This window comes from Pyrus communis, chromosome 11 (genome assembly GCF_041283825.1).
Source record: "Pyrus communis isolate YQ-2024b chromosome 11, ASM4128382v1, whole genome shotgun sequence".
Taxonomy (NCBI): domain Eukaryota; kingdom Viridiplantae; phylum Streptophyta; class Magnoliopsida; order Rosales; family Rosaceae; genus Pyrus; species Pyrus communis.
The window spans coordinates 25,433,709-25,456,037 of record NC_142575.1 but is presented as its reverse complement, the minus strand read 5'-3'; the positions used below and the strand labels follow the sequence as shown (position 1 = coordinate 25,456,037).

General features: G+C 38.2%; 1 protein-coding gene and 1 pseudogene across 2 annotated transcripts; both read right to left on the bottom strand.

Annotated features, from left to right (window-relative positions):
• Positions 1-11,455: 11,455 nt before the first annotated feature.
• LOC137741581 (nucleolar GTP-binding protein 1 pseudogene) lies at positions 11,456-15,494 on the bottom strand (annotated as a pseudogene). The gene is made up of 3 exons (XR_015953638.1): positions 15,165-15,494; positions 12,130-14,185; positions 11,456-11,886 (listed from the first exon to the last, which is right to left on the bottom strand). The product of XR_015953638.1 is annotated as a nucleolar GTP-binding protein 1 pseudogene (transcript).
• Positions 15,495-20,467: 4,973 nt separating this feature from the next.
• Positions 20,468-21,420, bottom strand: LOC137721928 (uncharacterized). Its single transcript, XM_088679095.1, has 2 exons — positions 21,127-21,420; positions 20,468-21,028 (listed from the first exon to the last, which is right to left on the bottom strand). Exons 1-2 carry the CDS (start codon positions 21,403-21,405, stop codon positions 20,468-20,470), a joined length of 840 nt encoding a protein of 279 aa, XP_088535221.1. The 5' UTR covers positions 21,406-21,420.
• Between the last annotated feature and the right edge of the window lie 909 nt (positions 21,421-22,329).

The following is a 22,329-nucleotide window of genomic DNA, read 5'->3' as shown; positions in this document are numbered from 1 at the left end:
CCATATATACTTCCTCATTAAGATTCCTATGTAGAAAGGCATTCTTCACATCACATTGTTTTAATGGCCAATCTAGGTTTCGTGCCAATGAAAGCAACACTCTTACTATATTGATTTTTGCTACTGGAGGAAATGTTCTGTGTAGTCAATACCATAGGTTTGAGTATAACCTTTGGCAACCAATCGCACCTTGTACCTCTCAATGGATCCATCTGCTTTGTGCTTGATTGTATACACCCACCTACACTCTACTCTTTTCCTCTCAGCAATGGAACTAGATCCCATGTTCGTTCTCGTGAAGCCCAATCATCTCTTCTTCAATGGCCTTGGTCCCTCTAGTGTCAGATAGGGCTTCTTTCAAGGAACTCCGAATACTATAAGCTGATAGTTGTTGTACGAATGCTTTACCTGGTTTCGAAAGTTTATGTGATGACACATGATTTGCAATAAGATATTTGGACCCTTTTCCTTCATCTGACGACAATCAGCTAGGTGGTTTTCCTTGGTTATTCATGTAAGGGAACTGATAATTTGAATTGTTTGATACATAAATAGGGATAATGGGGCTTACCTCAAGAATACTCTCAGGAGCATGGTCGTCGACCATAGGCAATATATTTGGAGAAGAGAAGGGGTAGCCAATGATAATGGCACGCTGTCTGCGATTGTGTCCAGCAATTGTGCTGTTGCTGCTTGTGTCGACTGCACTGTTAGTGGTGTTGCTGCTGGTTATGCCATGGGCACTGCTAACAGTAGGTGTTGCTGGTGGTGTATCCACTAACGCTATCGCTTTATTAATAAATTTTTTTTTATCACATGTATTATGAATTTTTAACCGTTTAGCCTTATATTAACGATGAATAAATTTTCAAAAGTTGCCTAAATTCTAATGTGCAAAACCATGTTTGGGATTCTCTACCCAAAGTTATGGAGAAATCAAATTCTGAGGTTCCCACAGTTTTTTATAAAACCGCTATGTTTTTGGCATTCTCGAAGCATCTACTCACTCTATAAGTAGCTTAACATGACGAGGTGGTTATTGCCAAATTTAAATTCAAGATGAAAAATCTCTACTAATTAATAAAATCTTATTTGTCAACCAAAAGATGGTGAAAAGACAAATTAGTCTTTTATCACACAAAAAAAATAATGGGCAATAATGTTTCACATGTTCAAATTTTATTGTTTTTTATTGAAGTCTCACCTACAGGTAATGTTAAAATACCTTCAATATTAAAAATAAAATAAAATTAAAAAAAAACCAAAAACCAAAAACCTCCCACTCCCCCACGTTCTCTCTTTCTCCCTCTTCTTCTCATTTTCTACAAAAAATGTGTTTATACACACAAAGTGTGTAGGCAAATACTAGTTTTAATTAAAAAAATGGTAATATTCGCTCCATAAGCCATAATGAAGATGAAGAATCATGATGATGAACCTAGATGATTTTCATTATTCAATCGCATCCATGATTTACTAGAGGTATATACGGATCTTTTACCACTTCTCGTCGTTAAATTTTTATAGTTTGTGTATAACAATTCCGTAGTTAACCTTCATTTTTCATATATATTTTTTTTCACTAAAAATGCATCAAACATTTGCACTAAGAGGTGGAGAAATAAGAGAAGCTTATAAAATCTCAATTACATCGGATAATTTTGAACCTTTTTTCTTATCCCCTCACTATATGCAGTACTGCGCATGCTCTTAAAATCCCTCACGGTTTCAAGGGTTTACCTCTAGAATCGAACAAAAAGATTTGATACATCAATATTACGTTTTATGAAGCGTAGGAATATTTTTGTATGCTTACGTTTTTCGTTTTCAAGAATAATTTTTGAAAAACCTGCTAGTACTACCAAATCATCTTGCACTTGTCTCTATATCAGAAATACAAAACAAGTCCTTAGATTTCTGGGCTTTTACCCTGTGTGGATTCTTGTCTTCCCTTGCGTTTCTCTTGCAAGGTTCTTCTTATCCCTTTAGAACTTCAAAGTATTTCACGCTAGCTTTGGGGCTAGATTTGAGATGATCTGTTGCTTAATGAGTACTTTTGATTTTGTTTTATAGCATATTCTAGCACACCTACGTGTGCCAAACCGAACCTGGTGAATGATGAGGCAAGATGAGATAGAATGACCCACCAAACCCTAATACCAGACAGAACGAGGTATTGAAGAAGGGAGATAGAAGGAGTGTAGAAACTAAGAATCTAGAGAGAGATTTCAGTTATAGAGAGAGAGAGAATTGTAGAGAGAGAGAGAGAGAGTAAAATAAGATTGTGATTTTCATTAACATCAACAGATCATTACACAAGGTATTTATACATAAATATCCTATCCCAACCACATGTGCCAGCCACGCATAATGTACAACTAATCACTTACGATGCTAAGCTTAATAGCTAAGTAAACATCTAATCTGGTACATTGTTGTTGTGAGAGGTTGTACTCTTAACACACCTCCTCATGTTGAAGGTAGGAGACCAAACTGAGAGCTTGTGAGTAAGATCTGCAAATCGATCAGCAGCTAAAGACTTGGTAAAAATATCAGCAATTTGAAGAGTTGAAGCAACATGATACACACCAATATGACCAAGTAATACTTTCTCCCAGATGTAGTGATAATCAATTTCAACATGTTTTGTCCTAGCATGGAAAACAGGATTGAATGCAAGCGTAATTGCACTTTTGTTGTCACAGTATATGGTAGGAGTCTTTAACAAAGGAAAGGAGATATCTTGCAGAATTTTGTACACCCAGGTTATTTCAACAGCAGTTTGAGCAAGAGACCTGTATTCTGCTTTGGTTGACAATCTAGCTATTGGTGCTTGTTTCTTAGCACTCCAAGAGATGAGATTATGGCCTAGAAAAACACAATAACCACTAGTGGATTTTTTGTCCACAGGACAACCTGCCCAATCAGCATTAGACAAAACAATGAGGCATTGAGTGCCTTTAGTGAACCAAAGACCAGAATAAATAGTGCCCTTGAGATATCTCAAAATACGCTTTACTGCCTGAAGATGAATAGTTCTTGGAGAATGCATATGTTGACAAACTTGATTGACAACAAAGGCTAAATCAGACATTGTCCATGTGAGATACTGTAAAGCACCAACTGTGGGCCGATAAGAAGTAGGATTAGATAAGAGAGGGCTTGAGTGATCAAGTTTTAAGGCAGACACAAGTGTTGCACAAGGTTTAACTCAAGCATGTCTGTTTTCTTAAGTAAATCTAAAACATACTTAGATTGATGCATAAACAAACACTTGGATAACTTTGAACTTCAATTCCTAAGAAATAATGAATATCTCCCAAATCCTTAACAAGAAACATAGCTTGAAGTTTGGAGATGATGGATTGACACTCAGTAGTTGAACTTCCAGTGATGATTATATCATCAACATAGACCAAGATGAAGGTAATGGAAGTATCTCTTTTGATAAAGAGACTTGTATCAAAGTAGGAGGAACTGAAACCCAAAGAGACAATAGCATTGTAAAAGGCTTCATACCAAGCTCAAGGAGCTTGTTTAAGACCATAGAGTGATTTCTTAAGCTTGCAAACATGATGAGATTTGGAAAGATCCACAAAACGAAGAGGCTGGATCATGTACACCTCTTCCTTCAAATGACCATGTGGAAAAGTATTACTTACATCCAATTGATGTACAAACCAATTATAGGTGACTGCAATAGATAGTAGAATCCTGATAGTAGTAGGTTTTGCAACAGGACTAAAGGTTTATAAGAAATCCAAACGTCCATGTTGATGAACTTCCCTTGTACCTTTCAATGGTACCATCTGGTTTGTGTTTCTTTGGAAACCCATTTGCAATCTACAAGGTTGTAATTGGAGTTGTGTGGAGATAAATCCCAAGTTCCAGTTGATTGCAAGGCTTGAAATTCAGATTGCATAGCTTCCATTCAGTAAGCATGCTTGGATGCTAGGAGAAACGTAGATGGAGTAGAGGGTAACTTTGTGAAAGGATCAACCGTGGATGGAAGATGGTGTTTGGTTGCAGTAAACACCTTGGGTTTATGAATGCCTGCCTTTGCTTTTGTAACAATTGGATGAGTATTGACAGGAGCTAGAGGCTGTGAAGAAGATGGTTGAGAAGCAGTTGAGGTAGATAAGATAGGATGAGAAGACTTTATGTTAGAAGAAGTTGTTGATGAGGAACTTGATGCCTCTAGGGGAGTTGCAGGTGTAGGGGGATTTGCAGGGTACAACACAGGCAGTGGAAAAGACATAGAAACAATGATGTGAGGATGTGAACATGTATTCTGAACTGAGACCTGAGAAGTGAGATGTTGATAAGCAAACACAAATTCATCAAATACCACATGTCTCGAAATGTAGAGCCTATTAGTGACATGATCGAAGCATCTATAACCATTGTGATTCAAGCTATAACCCAGAAATACACACTGTTTACTCTTGGCATCCAACTTGTCACTTGCAAATGGTTTTAGCCATGGATAGCAAGCACATCTAAAAGTCTTTAAGGTATGATACATAGGAGAGACATGAAATAGAAGTTCCCAAGGACTGATCATAGAAAACCCAGAAGGTAATCGATTAATAAGATATATAGCAGTTTGGAAAACTTCAACCCAAAACTTTGCAGGTAAACCACTATGAGATAACAGGGTTCGGCCCATTTCAACAACATGGGGATCCTTCCTTTCTGCACACCCATTTTGCTCAGGAGTGTGAGGACAACTCAACTGATGGGTGATACCTTGATCATTAAGAAAGCTTTGTAATGATTTATTCAAAAATTCACCCCCTGAAGCAGATCTTATACATTGAACTTTGAGCTCAAGTAAAGTTTGAACCTTTAAGATAAAAGTTGTGAGAGTGGAGAATACATCATACTTGAAGTATAGAAGATAAAGCCAGCTATAGTTAGTAAAGTCATCCACTATTATTTTGTAAAACTTGTATCCTGTACATGAGGATGTGGGAGAGGGACCCCATACATCAATGTGAAGTAATTGAAGTGGCCTAATGAACGTACAAGGTAAAGATGTAAATGGTAGTCTAAAAGCTTGGCCTAATTGACAAGTTGTGCACACAGACAATTTATTAACAGAAATAATTACAGGTAGATGATTTTTAATCACCACAAAACTTAAAATGCCACTACAAGGATGTTCAAGGCGTTGATGCCAAATCTGAAAATCAGCCTTAGTAATCATCAGAGCAGTTAGTGAGATTGCAATACTAGAGACACCATTTGAAGCATTCCAGTAGAAAAAGTACAAGCCTCCTTCACTGGGGCCCTGGAAAAGCATTTTCCGAGTTCTTAGGTCATTGACATAGAATCCAAAATGATCAAATGTTAAAGAACATCAATTGTCATATACAAACTCATAAACAGAGAGCAAATTATGAGATGCCTGAAGAACTAAAAACACATCATTCAATCTAAAGGTAGCATTATTTGTGCAAATAAGAGTAGATCTAGTATGAGAAATGCATAGACCTTTTCCATCACCAACAAACAGTTGATCATTACCAGAGTATGAAATTGCAAAATTGAGTGCAGAAGGGTCAGGTGTGACACGATGAGATACACCACTATTGGTAAGCCAATAACTAGGAGGGGTAGAGGCATTTATAGCAGATATTGCAATAGGAGCTTGTGCATTCGAGTTCGAGGAAAATTGAGAAAGAAGATTGCATGTAGGAGCCCAGTGACCATATTGAAGACATAGCTAATGTTGAATAGAACGCCCAGAAGAGTAGGATCGACCAAATGTCTGACGAGAAGGGCCAGCATTAAGAATACCACTAGAGTTGTTGTGATTCCAATTGTTAGGTTTGTTTTCCCCCAAAATTATGATTCTGATTATACCGATGTTGATTTTGGAAACGACAACGAGAATTACCTCTGTTTGACTGAGCACCAGAGGTGTTAGATTGTGCCGCATAAGCATGAAATGGTGCAGCAGAGGAGGATGAAGCTTTGGTTTTGCATTTTTAGAGCGAGATCTCTTTGCTTAGTAGAAGGCCATGAAGTTCATAGTCATTACAGACTCATTGCGAGTCTCAATATAGTTAACAAATGACTCATAGTCATCAGGAAGACCAGATAAAATCTATACAACGAGATCAGATTCAGAAATTGGTTCACCAGCAGCAGCAAGTTTATCAAGGATATCTTTGATCGAATTAAGATAATCAGTCATGAAAGAGTCACCTTTCTAAATTGTTTGGATCTTCGATCGAAGGCTGTGAACATGTGTGTGTGAAACACTAGAGAACCGTCGCTCAAGAGACTGCCAAAGGGAGTGAGAATCTTCCATTCCAATAGTCAAAGAAAGAAGATCTTCGGAGAGTGTTGAGTTGATCCAGATCATCAGAATTTGATCATACTTGCACCAGGTCTCATAGAGAGGATTGAGAACAAATTTAGGAGGGCAGAGATCCTCACCATTGACGAGGCCAAGAAGCTTGAAACGTTTCAATACAAGAATGAAGAAACTGCGCCAAGTGATGTAGTTCTGAATATTAAGCTTCATCAGAATCATTCTAATAACATTTGCAATGGAAATCGATCCAATCGACATGATCAAAGGATTATAGATCTCGCTGGGAGGGAGATTCACTAGGGAATTAGGTGAAGAATGAGAATTAGAGGAGTTCGCAGCAGTCGCCATAACCTAATTTGGTGAATTGAGGACAAAAAGAAAGAAATCCAAGATGCAATGACCTGTTTGGGAGATAGGAAAATTCAAGAAACGCAAGAAAGTTTCAAGAAAGAGAGGGAAGTGGAGGATCGAAGTCGGTTAGACAATGGTGATGATACCATGTAGAAACTGAGAATCTAGAGAGAGATTTCAGTTATAGAGAGAGAGAGAGTAAAATAAGATTGTGATTTTCATTAACATCAACAGATCATTACACCAGGTATTCGTACATAAATATCCTATCCCAACCATATGTGCTAGCTAAGCATAATGTACAACTAATCACTAACCATGCTAAGCTTAATAGCTAAGTAAACATTTAATCTGGTACATTGCTGCTGTGAAAGGTTGTACTCTCAACAAGGAGGCCGATGTGACTCTCAGTATAAGCATCTACATAGATCAAGTGATTGCAACTCAATTTGATTCCAATAGCTATAATTTGGATCGACTCGAGATCAAATAAAATCAAATCTGGGTAAAACTAAAAAAATCTGATCAGATTTCACACTATTCAAATTTGAAAGGAAAATTAAAAGTTCATACATTTGGTATTGATCTTTGCATGTTTAGGGATTTAATAATTTATGTTATTAAATCTCTTAATTAATACTTAAATTTAACATTTTGTCCTTCAATAAAAGTATTTCACTTAAATAAAGTTTCAATCTAAGATTTTAGTTAATCACGAGCTGGACCAGAGTTTCCCTTTTGTTAATTTCCTATTTGATTAGGATTTTATTTTTTTACTTCCAATTAGAATTAGGATTCTCATTATAACCTAAGTTCTAGGCACTATAAATAGGACCTCAGGTTTAGTTTATTTTGTGTGGAGATCAACGTTGGGAGTCCTGAGTATGTGGCAAATTCATGGCTCATTCATTTGACAACTTGGTGAGACTCAATTTGTGAGTTAGAGAGCAATTTGGGAGAAACTAATTTGTTTTTTCAAGTTCTCTATTCTTTTGGTTTACAGTTTGTAATTTGTGAGATTTGACACTCAAGAGAGGTATTTTCTTATTTTATCTTTTATCAGCGAAGCCCTTTTGTAACAACTGGTCCTGGTTTTGACGAATCAAAAGGGTAAAATGGTAATTTCACACTCAAGAGAGGTATTTTCTTATTTTATCTTTTATGGGATTTGTTGGTAAGATGTAGGGCTCACCCTTGATTTTTGTCCCTCGACCTCTCTCCTCGTAAGGTTTCTTCCTCTTTCTCTCTTTCATTTATGTGCTCTCCCCTCTCCAACTCCTCGAGCACACCCACACACACCAACACTTTCTTTCCCTCTCGGACCTCCCTCATCTCCCTCGTTATTCTTCTCCCTCTGCAAGTGTAGACAAGGATGGTAGCACCACAGAACCAGTGCAAAAGCTTGGAGAGATCCCAGCAAGTTCTCTATCTTCCCAACATGGGGTAAGCTCCGGGATACCTTTGATCCTCACTTTTCATCTTTGTAGCTTAGTTCATAACTTAGGTTTGCCTTGTGAACCACAGAATCACACAAGAACGAAGAATGCTTTGAAACCCAGATTCCGGCGAGAATGACGTGACTTTCATACCACTTTCTGGCCAACTCTGGCCACCACATGCCTTGAAATTGGTATAAATCTCTTCCTTGTTCTTTGGGCTTTATTTTGGTATTTTGTTTGACCTTTGTTGGGTGAGTTTTGAGGTTGAACGGAGCATGGAAGCTTCGGCTTTCTCCTCCTTTTGAAACCCGGCCAACCCAGCCTAAGAATAGGTCGAACTCGACCCATTACCCTTGGTCGGCCCTACTCGTTGGGCCATGGAGGCCAGCCCAATTGCCCAATCCAGAACCCAAGTCGATCATAGCCCAATTGCAAGCCCAAACCCCTTTGAACCCAAGCCCAAACCCATTTAAACCCAAAAAAAACCATGACCTGGGCCTAGGCCTAGTTACCTAACACAACCCAAATGTCTCGGCCCAAAACCCAAATGAGGAACTAGCCCATTAACTCAAACCCAGCCCAGAACCGGCCCAACCCAGCACTAAGCCCAACATGGATGGAATATTCCTGGAATATTCTTTGGAATATTCCTAGAATATTCTTTGTGTTGACTTTTTGTTAACTTTTAAGAAATTTGCCCGAGGATCCCTTTGGGGGTAATTCGACGTCTGTTTTCCCAAATTCAATCATTTTAATAGAGTTTTATTAATTGGACCCTTTATGTGCTTAGGTGCAATTGTTTATGGCGTTTCCGTCTTCGTTAGGTTGCATGGCTCTTCGATGGCGAAGTATTTGTGAGTGGACCCTTTCTAAAATGCATATTTTACTATTAGAAATGAATACATGAAAAACATGATTTAATGGTTATGTTTTATGAAATGTTTATGAGTAAATTAGATTTACACTTCATGAGATGTCATGTTTTACTGAGAATATTTTGGAATACCATACTTTATCAATTTTCACGTTCTTTCGTAGCATATATGATTGTTGACTATATACTACGAATAGGTTTTATGATATGACATTTTAGCTATTGGACTATGATTAAGATAGATATATACTTATGTACTTACTTAATGGTTATTTGAACGGTCCTGCTTACAGGCGTATGTTCTGCCTATGGGCGTATTTCCTGCCTACAGGCATATGTCTTGCCTAGGGCGTATGTCCTGCCTAGGGCGTATGTTTTGCCTACTCGCGATTGATACTTATATGCCTTTGGCTAGGTGCTGTAGGAGACTACGGGCGAAATATATTGATGTTGACTACGGCAGGGCGTTGGTTGGTGCCTACGAGCGAGAGATATTTATGTTGGCTACAGTCGGGTGTTGGTTGGTGCCTACGGGTGGGAGATATTTATATTGGCTTTGGCTAGGAGATGTAGTGCCTACGAGCGAATGATACTGCCTACGGGCGCGTGATGCAGAACCTTCGAATGAATGAAAAAGTGTTCTATATGCTTTCCGACGAATGTAATATTATTTATATGTATATGCCCAATACACACACACACACACACACACTACTAAGCACATTATATATAATATATGTTTTACAAAGGTTTTATGGTATGCTAGGGTTTTCGGAAAACCTATTACATATTATACTATTGAGTTTTCATAAACTTTGGAGGTTAGTACGTTGTTGAATAACTATTTTAGTATTACTATATATCAACTTGGTCCACTCATGTTTTGTTTTGTGTCCCCTCAGGACTTAGAATTGAGGCGTACAATCCCTACGTCAAGGCAATTCTGCATCAGCATCTTCGAATCATCTCGGTTAGGACCCATCTCTTTGTTCATTCAATTTTATTTATTCCTTTTTAGTGTTTAGGATTAGTTGTATGCTCTGAACATGTTCCATAATTCCATAATCATTGTATTTAAATTTATAAGTATTGTTTATATTTATTATTTCTCATGCATCCTAATATGGCTTTGTCTCCTTCAGGTGTCGGCCAGCACGTGCCTACCCTGGTGTTCGGTGAATATCAGGGTCGGGCGTGTCACCTTTTGTTCATACTTAATGTGTTGTTTTGCGCTTTAAGTTTTGAGCCTTTTTTTTTATTTTTTGAACAAACGATATTATTTACGCTAAAGAGGATGGGTTGCGTTTAGCCTCATAATGGGCTTAACAATAATGTGGTTTAAATTCGCCTTTGGCGAGAATTGAACTTAGGACCTCTCACTTACAAGTGAATAAGAATATTACTAGAACGTAGTACTAAGTGGCAGCCAGTTTTATTTGACTTTGTCAATTTGGTGAAAGAAACTTCACCAAGTACTTATCTAAACTACCTATTAGTATAATCAAAACTGCATATTAATAAAACTATGTTTGTCAACCAAAACTTTAGAAAATTACTATTCTAATGCTTTCATCAAAACTAAAAAAAATATGGCCAATTTGGTAATTACATGCAACACAAATTCCGTCCCTTTCTTGATGTCGATCCTCCAGCTTCTGGCATCCTGCCCTTTGTAAATTTTGATCGGGGCTGGATGACGAAGCAGCTGATGGTTAGTTAAGGTAATGGTTCCCATGCTGTGCAACCAGTTCCGGCCGAGAATGGCGTTGTAATCGATCAAGGGTTGATGTTTTTTAAATGCTATGAAAAATGTCTACGGGATTGTCCCTCAAACGCAGCAACACATGACTAATTGATATGTATGGGCGAGCGGGGTTCTTGGAGGAAGCAGAGAGTTTCATCAAAGAAATGCCAACAGAAGCAGACGGCGCTGTTTGGGAGCGTTGCTTAATGCCTGCAAAATTCATGGGAATGAGATGTTTGAGAGCATCCGAACGGTCTCCTCAACAGTAAGGGAGTAAGCATTGGAACTCATGCTCTTTTATCGAATACATATGCCAATCACTAACGGTGGGATGATGATGATTGATCAAAACATCTCCACATTAATTGTAAGATTTTAACGACAAGGAAATGAAGGAAACAAGTAGATTCAAACGATTCTTTTGCACATAATCATTTCGGGAATCACCCCTTTGATCTTTCTCCTTCCAAACTCAGGCTATATGCTTTGGCAAGAGAATGAATATGGAAGAACCACAAATGCGGGCAACAAAACCACTTCTCTCTGAAACACTTGGACAAACTTTTCTACTCCATCATTGGCCTTTATCATTAGATTTTGGCTTTTTGTTTTGACAGGACAATATTCTAAACTTCCATATTCCCCTTCTTGAACTCGAGTGCAAAGGGACGGACAGACTAAGGACTCTACATTACCTTCGAGAAAATCCATAAGTAAACTTCTTTTTCTTCAGCGAGTATCCAAAATTTAACTTGAATGTGTATAAAGTTATAAACACAAACAAACTGCAATTTCATTTGGGCCAGGTTCACACGTTGTCAAATTACAAGCAAAAGGAACAAAGTAACCAATTAATTGTAAACTCAAATCCACACAAAACATTGTAGTTCGGGAATGTCTCGGATCCAAAATTTCCTAAACAAAAACGCAACTAAAAAGTAATAAAACAACCAAGACTCTGGTTGCTTCATCTTGCATGCTGCAAGCTCCTGCCGGGCCAGAACAGAAACAAAGGAACTAAGTTCCATTTCAGCAGCAAGTGCATACATAATACTCCAAAAGCACGAACCTAGCACCCTGCAAGAACAAAGGACATGTTGATTTCTAGCTTATGCATCAAGAAGATTGAGCGCATGAATTCAGTCTTGAATACCTACAAGAACATGTATGCAATAGACATAAAGTTAGAGAATGCAACGTGTCCCCAAAAAAATGTACAACAACAACTACAAAGCCTTTTCCCACTAGGTGGGATCGGCTATATGAATTCTAATATGCACAAAATATATGCATGCCTACAGCTATGGCCCGGAACAAGGAATATATAACTTTTTTCCCGAGCATGCTGAAATAAAAAACGAGCTGAACAGAAAGTGATCCAATTTGTTTTAAGTACCTCAAAAACACTCAGCGCCTTTGAGTTTTTCCAATTGATCGTTTTCCAGAAAACAAGTGCTTTGGTTTTAAAGTGGGAATGACCCTATCAGCCTCTCCACGACGAGCGTTCTTGTTTCGCATCATATTAGATTTCCTGGCCTTCTTTATTGCCTTGGCCTTTTGGGAAGAGTCCTTGAAGCCCTCTCCAGGGACAACTTCAATTGGAGGCCTTGATCTAGAGCGGGAGTGGGATCTAGATACCATGCGCTGCTTCTTGTTGGGCGCATCAACATCCATGTCCATAGCTTCGCCACCATCAGTATCACCCCCATCAACTGATCGTTCCCTCTTCCGACCCCTGGAGACAGATCTTCTTCGGGCTCGATTAATTGCCATAGTAGGATCAATCCCCAACTTTGTAAGCTGCCTCCCCATTCTCTTTGTTGTGAACTCCCTGTCCTTGTCGAATTTCCTTGGTACAATTGGTCGACTCTCTGCGGTACTTTTCTTGATTCTATGTTGTTGAATGAACTTGCTTCTCTTTTTCCTTATCTCCGACAACATCCCTTGCTCTTCTGGAGTCAGTTTCAATGCATCCATCTCAAAATCATCATCACCCTGCTCTTCGTGTCGGAGTCCTTCTTCTCGTTCCAACTCCTTAAGCCTGTGAAATATATCAGGATCAACAAAGTCACATACATTGTACCCATCAAGAATTTCTGGCATGACATCCTCTTTCCATTCGTCATTAGCTAAGATATAGTGCTTCTTCAAACTGGAAGAGTACACACCAGCACCACCATTCTCATTCTCCAAATCCCTTTCTGTACTCCTCTTTTCCTTCTCCGCTGCTTGCTTAGACTTAGCCTCTAAAACTGCCTGAGGTATACACGGGGGCCTTTCCTTGCTGTCCCGCGGCTTTGGCAATGCAACATGAAAACGATTTAAGCATTCATTTATTTTTTTCGATTTCATCTTCAATTCTACTCTCTGATTCAACAACCTCTCACAAGCTGCGTTCTTTACAGAAATCACCCCTTCCTCGGTCAAAGTGCTCATGGTCAAGAGTACCCCCTCATCGTTTGTAGCCTCACCCCCTTGACCAATCACTGTCTTCATTGCTTCATTTTTCATCTCTGCGACCAACTTCTTGTCTTCCTCGGATATGCCCTCCAGTGGCTGCAAGTCAGTCTTGTTGCAGACTATAATCAGTGGTTTGTTCATAAATAGAGACTTAATGCTGTGAAAAAGAGATGCCTGTTGGGCAATGTTGTACCCACAAGACCCCGAGATGTCCAAGAAGAACAACACCGCAGCTCTCAAGTGGGCCAGAGCTGTGATGCTGCACATCTCAATTATATTACGGTCTTCAAAAGGTCGGTCCAAAATCCCCGGCGTGTCAATTACCTGGTACCTCAAGTATTTATAATCTGTATGTCCCACAAAGAGGGATTTGGTGGTGAAAGCATAGGGCTGGACATCCACATCAGCCCTAGTAATCTTGTTAATGAATGAACTCTTTCCAACATTCGGATAGCCACAAATCAATACTGTCCTGGTATTAGGGTCAATTGAAGGTAGCCTTGCCATGTGTTGCCTAATTTGTTCTAGATAAGCTAAACTAGGACCGATCCTCTTTATCACCGTGCACATGCGGCCAAGAGCAGCGACCTTGAGACATTTGCATCGGTAAAGTGAATTACCATACTTCAACAATTTCACGTAGTCTTTAGAAATCTTTCCAATAAGGGTCCTTGCAGAATTGATTTGGCCCAGTGCAAGCTTGAAGTGATCCTTGTTGTAGAGAACATGAAGAAGGTCACCATAGAAGGGGTGGATATCATCAAGCCTAGGAAACTCATCAATAATTGTGGAGAGCTTCTCATGAAAATTCTGTTGGGTATATTTCACCTTGCGCATATAGAACTGACGAAGGCGGGAAATTGCATAACCCTTGTGGACTACAGTTGGGGTCTGCCGCTGGGTGCGAGATAGGATTATGTCAATGAAGTCCTTCCCATTTGGTACAACAGTCATCTTCTTAAAGTTATACTGCACCATGTTTACCAATTGGTCTGTTTGCAGAAAAGAATAAAGTCAAGTTAACACCAAGGTCGACTGCCATACACTAAAAGTAGAAAACATGAAGTATCCAATTCAATTTGAATTCGAAACTGATTTTCACAGCACGTCATTGATTTAAAATGTCTAACTTAGATTCGCAGTAGTTTTTATTAATAATATTAATAAAAGTAACAAAAGTTCACCGCTCAACCCAAAAATTTATAACCACCCCGCCAACACCATAACATCAGACACCAGACAAATGCTAAATAAATGTAGTGAAACTATTCTGATGAAAAATTGAAAATAATTTTTCACTAACTTCATCACCGAAATCGTAAGTTTCATGATGAAAGGGAAATTCATGTCAGAACCCTACAAACCTAAGCTGAATATTAAAAACTATTTCAATATGAAACAAGCATGCAATAATGCAAAGTCAATTGTTAATTACTTCTTCGTAATCTAAGACGAACGTAAATATGAGAGAAATTCAGTAAATAATCACGTTCATCCTTGTAACTGGCCCTTCCTCCCCACCCTGCCATAACCGATAAATGGTTTCCACCCTATCCCGACTTATCCCCATTAACTAAAAGCATTTTACTTCTTTCACCTCTCACAAATTTAACAACTAATGAACAAAACATGCCCAACAAAAATAATCAAAATTACCGATAAGAATCGTATAAATGGACCAAACAAGGTTTGCCAACGAAAATAGAGATATTTTTTTATAACAAATAACACACCCTCCTAATCCCTGAATTAATCAAGCATTTGTTCTATGAAAAATGGTATGATTCGATTGAACAACAAGAAATTTGAACAAAAAATGATTGTTTAATTCGATCCATTAACAAACCCGCCTAAAAAAAGCTGCAAACAAATTGAAAACACAGAATATAAAAACGAAATCCCAACACTAGAAACTACTAGCAAAGGACGCTGCGGTAGTAGAGCTTCGACGGAGAGAGATAGAGGACTTACTTTACAACAGAGTGAGAGACTGAGAGAAGCGGCGGCGGCGGCGGCGGCGGCTCTGGGAAGGAAAGAAGAAAGTTAAAATTGTATAATCAAACAGATTATAAACAGCTATTTCCGAACGGTTCGGGGTTTAGGGTTTAGGGTTTAGGGTTTAACGTTTAGGGTTTAGGGTTTAGGGTTTAAGAGTGAGAGACTCTTTACTCTACCGACTCGACGGCCCCTTACTCGCTGTAGCAGCTCGCCCGATTCGATGTCAAACGGGCCCGATTTATCCGATTTGGTGTGGGTTTCTGCTTTCAAATTGCATAGAGGTTGTTAATTTAGAACCGACCTAAACCGAAACGAACGACTTCAAATTAATTTTATTTACACTTGAAAAACTTGAACCAACGTAGCTAGTTATTTCTCAATGTTTCTTCGTTCTCTCAATCAGTTAAGAAACTTTTGATTTTTCTTCTCCTGTTTAATTTCTCATCCGATGGGTTACATATTATTCAGTCCAATTAACATCTACATTGAAATGACAATCGATAAATGCTATGACATGCAATCCTTGTTCTCCAAGGTAAACTTAAAAAAGGACATAAGAAATATCCTTCCTAATAAAGGACTCTAATATTTACACAATATTTACATTCCTACTTGAAAACTAACTCACACAACACTCCCCCTCAAGTTGGAGCATAAATGTCACACATACCCAACTTGACACGTGAGTCATCAAAAACTCTACTACACATGGCATGAGTGAGGATATTTGCAAGCTGCTCCTGAATTCACAAACGGTATTGACACAATCTTCTTCTCGAACTTTTCCTTAATGAAATGTTGATCCACTTCCACATGCTTCATTTTGTCATATTGCAGCGGATTCTCTGCAATTTCTCGTGTCGACTTATTATCACAATACAACTTTGTCGCCCTCTTTGGTTTGAAACCAAGACCCCAAAGCAACTTACGTAACTAGAGAACTTCACACACTTCATGCGCCATACCTCTGAATTTGGCCTCCGCAAAAGACCTAGACACCACATTCTATTTCTTGCTTCTCCAAGTGACCAAATTTCCACCAACGAACGTGAAATATCCAGAAGTAGAACGCTTATCAGTCACATCACCTGCCCAATCAGCATTAGTGAACCCCTCAATTTCTAGATGACCGGAAGTTCTATACAAGATTCCTTTCCTTGGGTCGACTTTAAATACACCAAGATATGCATAATAGCAGTCATATGATCCACATTTGGTGAGTGCATAAATTGACTCACAACACGCATTGCATAGGCTATATCTGGACGGGTATGAGCTAAATAAATTAGTCTTCCTACCAAGCTCTGATATTTGTCTTTATCCACTTGTTCTTGATCTGGATAAATCCCTAAGTGATGTTTCTCCACAATAGGTGTATCCACAGGTTTACATCCAAGTATACCTATTTCCTTTAACAAATCAAGAACATACTTCCTTTGAGATAAGAAAATACCTTGGGATGAATAAGCCACCTCAACTCCTAGAAAATACTTTAAGTCACCCAAACTCTTCATCTCGAACTCGGCCGCAAGGTTCTTCTCCAGTTGTACAATCTCATCTGAATCATCCCCTGTTATTATCATATCATCCACATAAATAATTAAGGTTGTTACTTTATCGTTCCTCTACTTCACAAATAGAGTGTGATCAGAATGACTCTGATAATACCCATTTTTCCTCATGGTCTACGTGAATCTTTCGAACCATGCACGAGGTGACTACTTAAGCCCATAAAGGGACTTCCACAATCGGCACACTCCTGTTTTTCCTCCATTATCATATCCAGGAGGAAAGTCCATATATACTTCCTCCTCCAAATGTCCATGAAGAAACGCATTTTTGATATCAAAATGTTTCAATAGCCAATTCAAATTTGCAGGTAATAAGATAAGAACTCGTACTGTATTCATCTTAGCTATCAGAGAAAAAGTTTCCTAGTAATCAACACCATACGTTTGAGTATATCCTTTTACTACCAACTGCGCCTTATGCATGTCGAGTGACCTATCAGCTTTGTATTTAACTATGAAAATCCATCCGCATCCAACTGGATTTTCCCCTTCGGCAACTCCACTACTTCCCATGTATTATTTGCAGTGCCTTCATCTCTTCATCCATTGCTTCCGCCCATTCTCGACTCTTCAAAGTGTCCTTTACCCGAATTGGCACTTGGATTGCTTCCACATTATTTACCTAGGCTTGATGTTCCGGTGCAAGGTTCAAGCATGACACATAATTTGCTATTGGATACTTCACTTTTCCTTCAGGAGAAAACCTGTTAGGAGGAACACCATTTGCCTTGGGGGCAACTTATATGTACTCACAATATTATGTTGATTAGTTACATGAGCATCAGTAGTAGTTACCTCAAGAATATTCAGAGACAACACATTGGGTGGCATTATTGAGCTCGAGATAGAAAGGGTGTGGGTTCGATAGCTAATGGTTGTTGGGGTAGCGTAACTAGTTCGGCAGCTTCATGCTGACAATCTGCATCACACTCTGCAAACTGTTGATGAGAAGACTTAGTTAGTTCGGCGCTCGGCGGGTGAATGATACTCAAATTCTCGGCAATGTCTTACTGAAAGCTTTCACAGGGTTCTTTTTCAACACATGCTCCCCCTGAGCTACATATTTCGAACCACCCAAGATCACCATTAGTATTCTCCCCCTGGTGATCGGAAGGCGATGGAATCGAAGCATAAAAATACTCAGATTTAGAAAAAGTAACATCCATGGTCACATACATATAGTAAGTTTCAGGGTGGTAGCACTTATGCCTTTTCTATTGAAGATTCAAGAAATTTTCGGTTCTCTTTCCCGTTCTGTTGGTGTTTGGAGTGATTCATTTTTATGTATCTTCCTTTTAAATGCCTAATAATTGGTAATCTAATTATATCATTGCTTTTGTATAATTAAAGGTTTTAGGATAATTGAGGTTCATCTCTAATATTTTTATTTTATTGTTAGTACCGATTATAACATTATGAACAAATGTTTAAAATGCAACATAATATATATAATAATGTGATTTGGAAATACATAAAAATCACATATTCACTCTGTAGTGGAGCAGTAATGTGGTAGAAGTGGGTTGCAATTTGTGGTATTGTAATGATGAGATGATATGTATAGATTCTACTCTTCACCTTATGGTCATGGAGTAATTGTTTAATGTTTTTTACTCTATTATTTGATTCTTTGTTGTATTCTTTAATAAATTCTTCAAATGTGCTTTCGCGCATGCAAAATCCTTTATTTTTTTTACACATTTTAGGGTAAATGACAAAAAACTACCTCAACTATTGGTGTCACGACACTTTCATACTTCATCTTTTAAATTTGACAATGTCATACCTCATCTTACAAATTTGTGCCAATGTCAGACCTCCGTTAGTTTTTTTGTTAATTTCTCTGTTAAATGCTGAAGTGGCCAGAGAGAGGACCCACTCACTAATCCAACTGGATTAAAAAATAATTAAATATATTTTTAATAATTAAATATTAAAAAATTAAAATAAAATTATTTTTTTTATATAAAATTATGGGATCCACCCTCTCTCTTTCTCCTCTCTCTCCCTCGCCTTTAGCTCTTCTCTCTCTGGACACTTGCATCCCCAAAACCCTTCCTACCTATCCCTCATCCCCAACCTTCCTCCCCCTTACCCTTTCTTCCCCTCACTCCCCGTCTTCCCCAAACTCAAAACCAGAACCACCTAACCCAGATCCCACCCTGCTCCTGTCTCCGTCTTCCCCAAACGGTTTGGACCACACCTAAATCCGATAATCCGTCGACCCAGTGTACACCGTCCTGTCGTTCGACACCGCCAACGCGTTCACGACGTCCTCGTGCACCTTGACCGACTCGACGCAGCTGAGATTTGAGTCCCGCCAAATCTGCAGGTTCTTGTCCCAGGAGACTGAGTAAATCAGGGCATTGTTGATGGCGATGCCAATGACAGTGTCAGCGTGTTAGATCTAGAGGCATTTCTTGTGGCCCGATGCGGCGTAGAGGAGGTTGTGGTTGATGGCGAGGCAGGTGATTAAGAGGGAATGGCGGTGGGGCGGGAGAGTGGCGAAGCAGAGGTGGGAGACGGAGAGGTCGAGGGGGTCTAGAAGGGAGAGTTTTTGGATGGAGGGGATAAATGGCAGCGTCTGGAGGGAGACGTTTCGCAGAGAAGACGGGAGCTGGGGGAAGAAAGGGTGAGGGGGAGGAAGGTTGAGGGGGGAATGAGTATGAAGGGTTATGGGGATGCAGGTGTCCAGAGAAAAAAGAGAAGAGAGATAGGGTGGATCCCACAATTTTATATAAAAAAATAATTTTATTTTTAATTTTTTAATATTTAATTATTTTTTAATCCAGTTGGATTAGTGAGTGGATCATGTCTCTGGTCACATCAGCATTTAACAGAGAAATTAACAGGAAAACTAATGAAGGTCTGACATTGGCACAAATTAGTAAGATGAGGTATGACATTGTCAATTTTAAAAGATGAGGTATGAAAGTGTCGTTTGACCCATAGTTGAGGTAGTTTTGTGTAATTTACCCCACATTTTACATGCGACTTAAATATGTTCTATTTTCTTTTATTTGCAGTTGTATCTTCTATTTCATTTTTATGACTCGATATGAGAAGAAAATAATTAACGATACGTATTAAACGGGCTATCAGTTATCCTAATAAAAAGACATATCTTGAAGTAGATTTCACTTCGAAGCTATCAGTGATCCAATTTGCATCACTGTACCCTTATACTTCATAAAGAAATCCTTTACACTGTGTTTGGATGGAGAATTTCTAAATTATCACAGAATTTTAAATGATGGGAATTACAATTGACAGTAATTATATTCCCGTTAATTGAAATTTCATCGTTTGGATGTTGGATACATAGAAATTACAAAATGAAGGGAATTCCAAATTTCATTGTTTGGATATTCTCTAGAATTTGTATTAAATAGAGGAATACAAATTTGAATAAAAATGTTAAACTGGTTATAAATCATCAAGGTTAATGTCATCAAACAAAAATCATTGAGCTATGAGAAAATACGTTTCTTTCCCTCACTCCCTGAAAAAATCATCAAGGTTAATGTCTCGAACCCAATTAACATACTTAGCCGCACCTAATTGTGCAGAAGCCGAAATGAGACCAACCAACGTAATCCCATCAAGGCTTTTATTCTAACTAAAATCTTACTGGAAAACTAAAATGGGAAATACTAACTAAAATCTTACTGGAAAACTAAAATGGGAAATATAATGAAAATAATCCTATGCGCCTCGTGAAGTAAACAATAATACCATATTCTTTTTCTTCTCGACTGGGAGTGTCTTCAACATGAGAAATTGCTTGTCATTTTCGATCAACCAAGCACATGCTTTGATTTGTTCTTCTTCACTGAGATCTGGTATTGCATTTACTTCATCATATACCTCTGTTGGATCAAGCTTCTTTGTGTCTGCACAAATATATTCTTGAAAGGATGAAGCCATCTTGGCAAGTGAATCTGCAATCATATCTTTAGGGGTGGTTGGTTTTTTCTTTGTATGAGGCACATCAACAAAATTTGTTGGTTTTCTCTTACTTTGAGTCTTCTGAACATTGGCTGAAGTAGGTGATATATCATTAATAATTTCAATATCTTCTAAACCTTGCGTATCACCATCCAAATCAATATGATTAGTTTCATTATGCGGAGGAGTCATAATCTCAACAGCTTCCACACCTGTTTCAGCACCCTCACCCGTGGCTCTATCTTTGCCACACAAATCCACTATATCATCCCAATTTGGAATGACCTTCCAACGAAAACTTTTAGCGCCACTATGTGACTACCAATCAAAACATAAAAATCAAAAAAGCAAACCGTAAGTATAAGAAGAGTTAAAATAATATCACACACAAAAGAAAAATAATGAATTTGTCATACCTTCACATACTCTTGCCAGACATGATCTTCATCTACACTTATCATCTTCTTGGTTGCATCCCAACTAAATCCACTTTGACTTAGTATATCACTCACAATTGCATAGAACTTTTTCCAAGACTTCACACGATTTCGAATGTTATCAGCAGTTACATGAATATCAAATTGAGCAGATAATATAGATGCAGCAGAATTATAACCAGCTGTCTTCCAACCACCATCTCCTTTGTTACCCAATCTTCGTTCTTCACGAAGTATGTCAGCCAAAGCACGTTCCATATCTACATTCCATCTAAAATAATTATTTTCATCTCCTTCATTTTCAATTTCTTGGTTCTCTTTCTTTCTCCTTGGTTTTTGTTTGCATACTGGTTTTGTATTGGATCCTTCCATTGCTCCTAACATTAAACAAATATTAATTGAAATTTTAAGTCATTCGTAAACCCATGCATATCAAGAATCAGAGTATTAACATTCACTAAGCAATATACTTTTTGCCAACTACCTGAAAAAGAGGGATGGATTTGAGTCATACAATTGTTTGGATCATTTTATTCTATTAACAAGAAAACAACAGCAATATACCAACAGACAACGGATAAATGTGCTCGGGCACGCAATCAAGTACAGCATTATGTGCCTGGAATGAAGCATCAAAGCATTCTTGCCATTCATGATGATTCAGCACATAAACATCTTAATGCAATGTGCACTGAAGACACGGTTTGGCAGCTTACTGGATGATTATTATACTGAGTAAGTAAATTATAACACTCCAGAAGTCAACATCATGATGTAAATACTCAATTCAGGAAACTAAATATAATAAGAAAATCTGAAAACCAGGGCATTCCATAAAATATAAAAACTAATGCATTTCATAGCATGCATATCAAGAATCAGAGTATTAGCATTCATTAAGACAATATAATCAAACCAAAATCTGAAAACCGGGGCATTCCATAAAATATTCAGAGTATTAGCATTTCATAGCATGCATATCAAGAATCAAAGTATTAACATTCACTAAGACAATATAATCAAACTAAAATCTGAAAACCAGGGCATTCCATAAAATATAAAAACTAATGCATTTCATAACATGCATATCAAGAATCAGAGTATTAGCATTCATTAAGACAATATAATCAAACCAAAATCTGAAAACCGGGGCATTCCATAAAATTTAAAAACTTAATGCAT

Bases quoted from the DNA above. Each gene is read 5' to 3' on its own strand.
- LOC137721928 (XM_088679095.1), bottom strand. From the start codon at position 21,405: ATGGAACGTGCTTTGGCTGACATACTTCGTGAAGAACGAAGATTGGGT. The intron at 21,029-21,126 runs GTATGACAAATT...TTTGATTGGTAG, and splicing joins TCTGGCAAGAGTATGTGAAG to TCACATAGTGGCGCTAAAAG.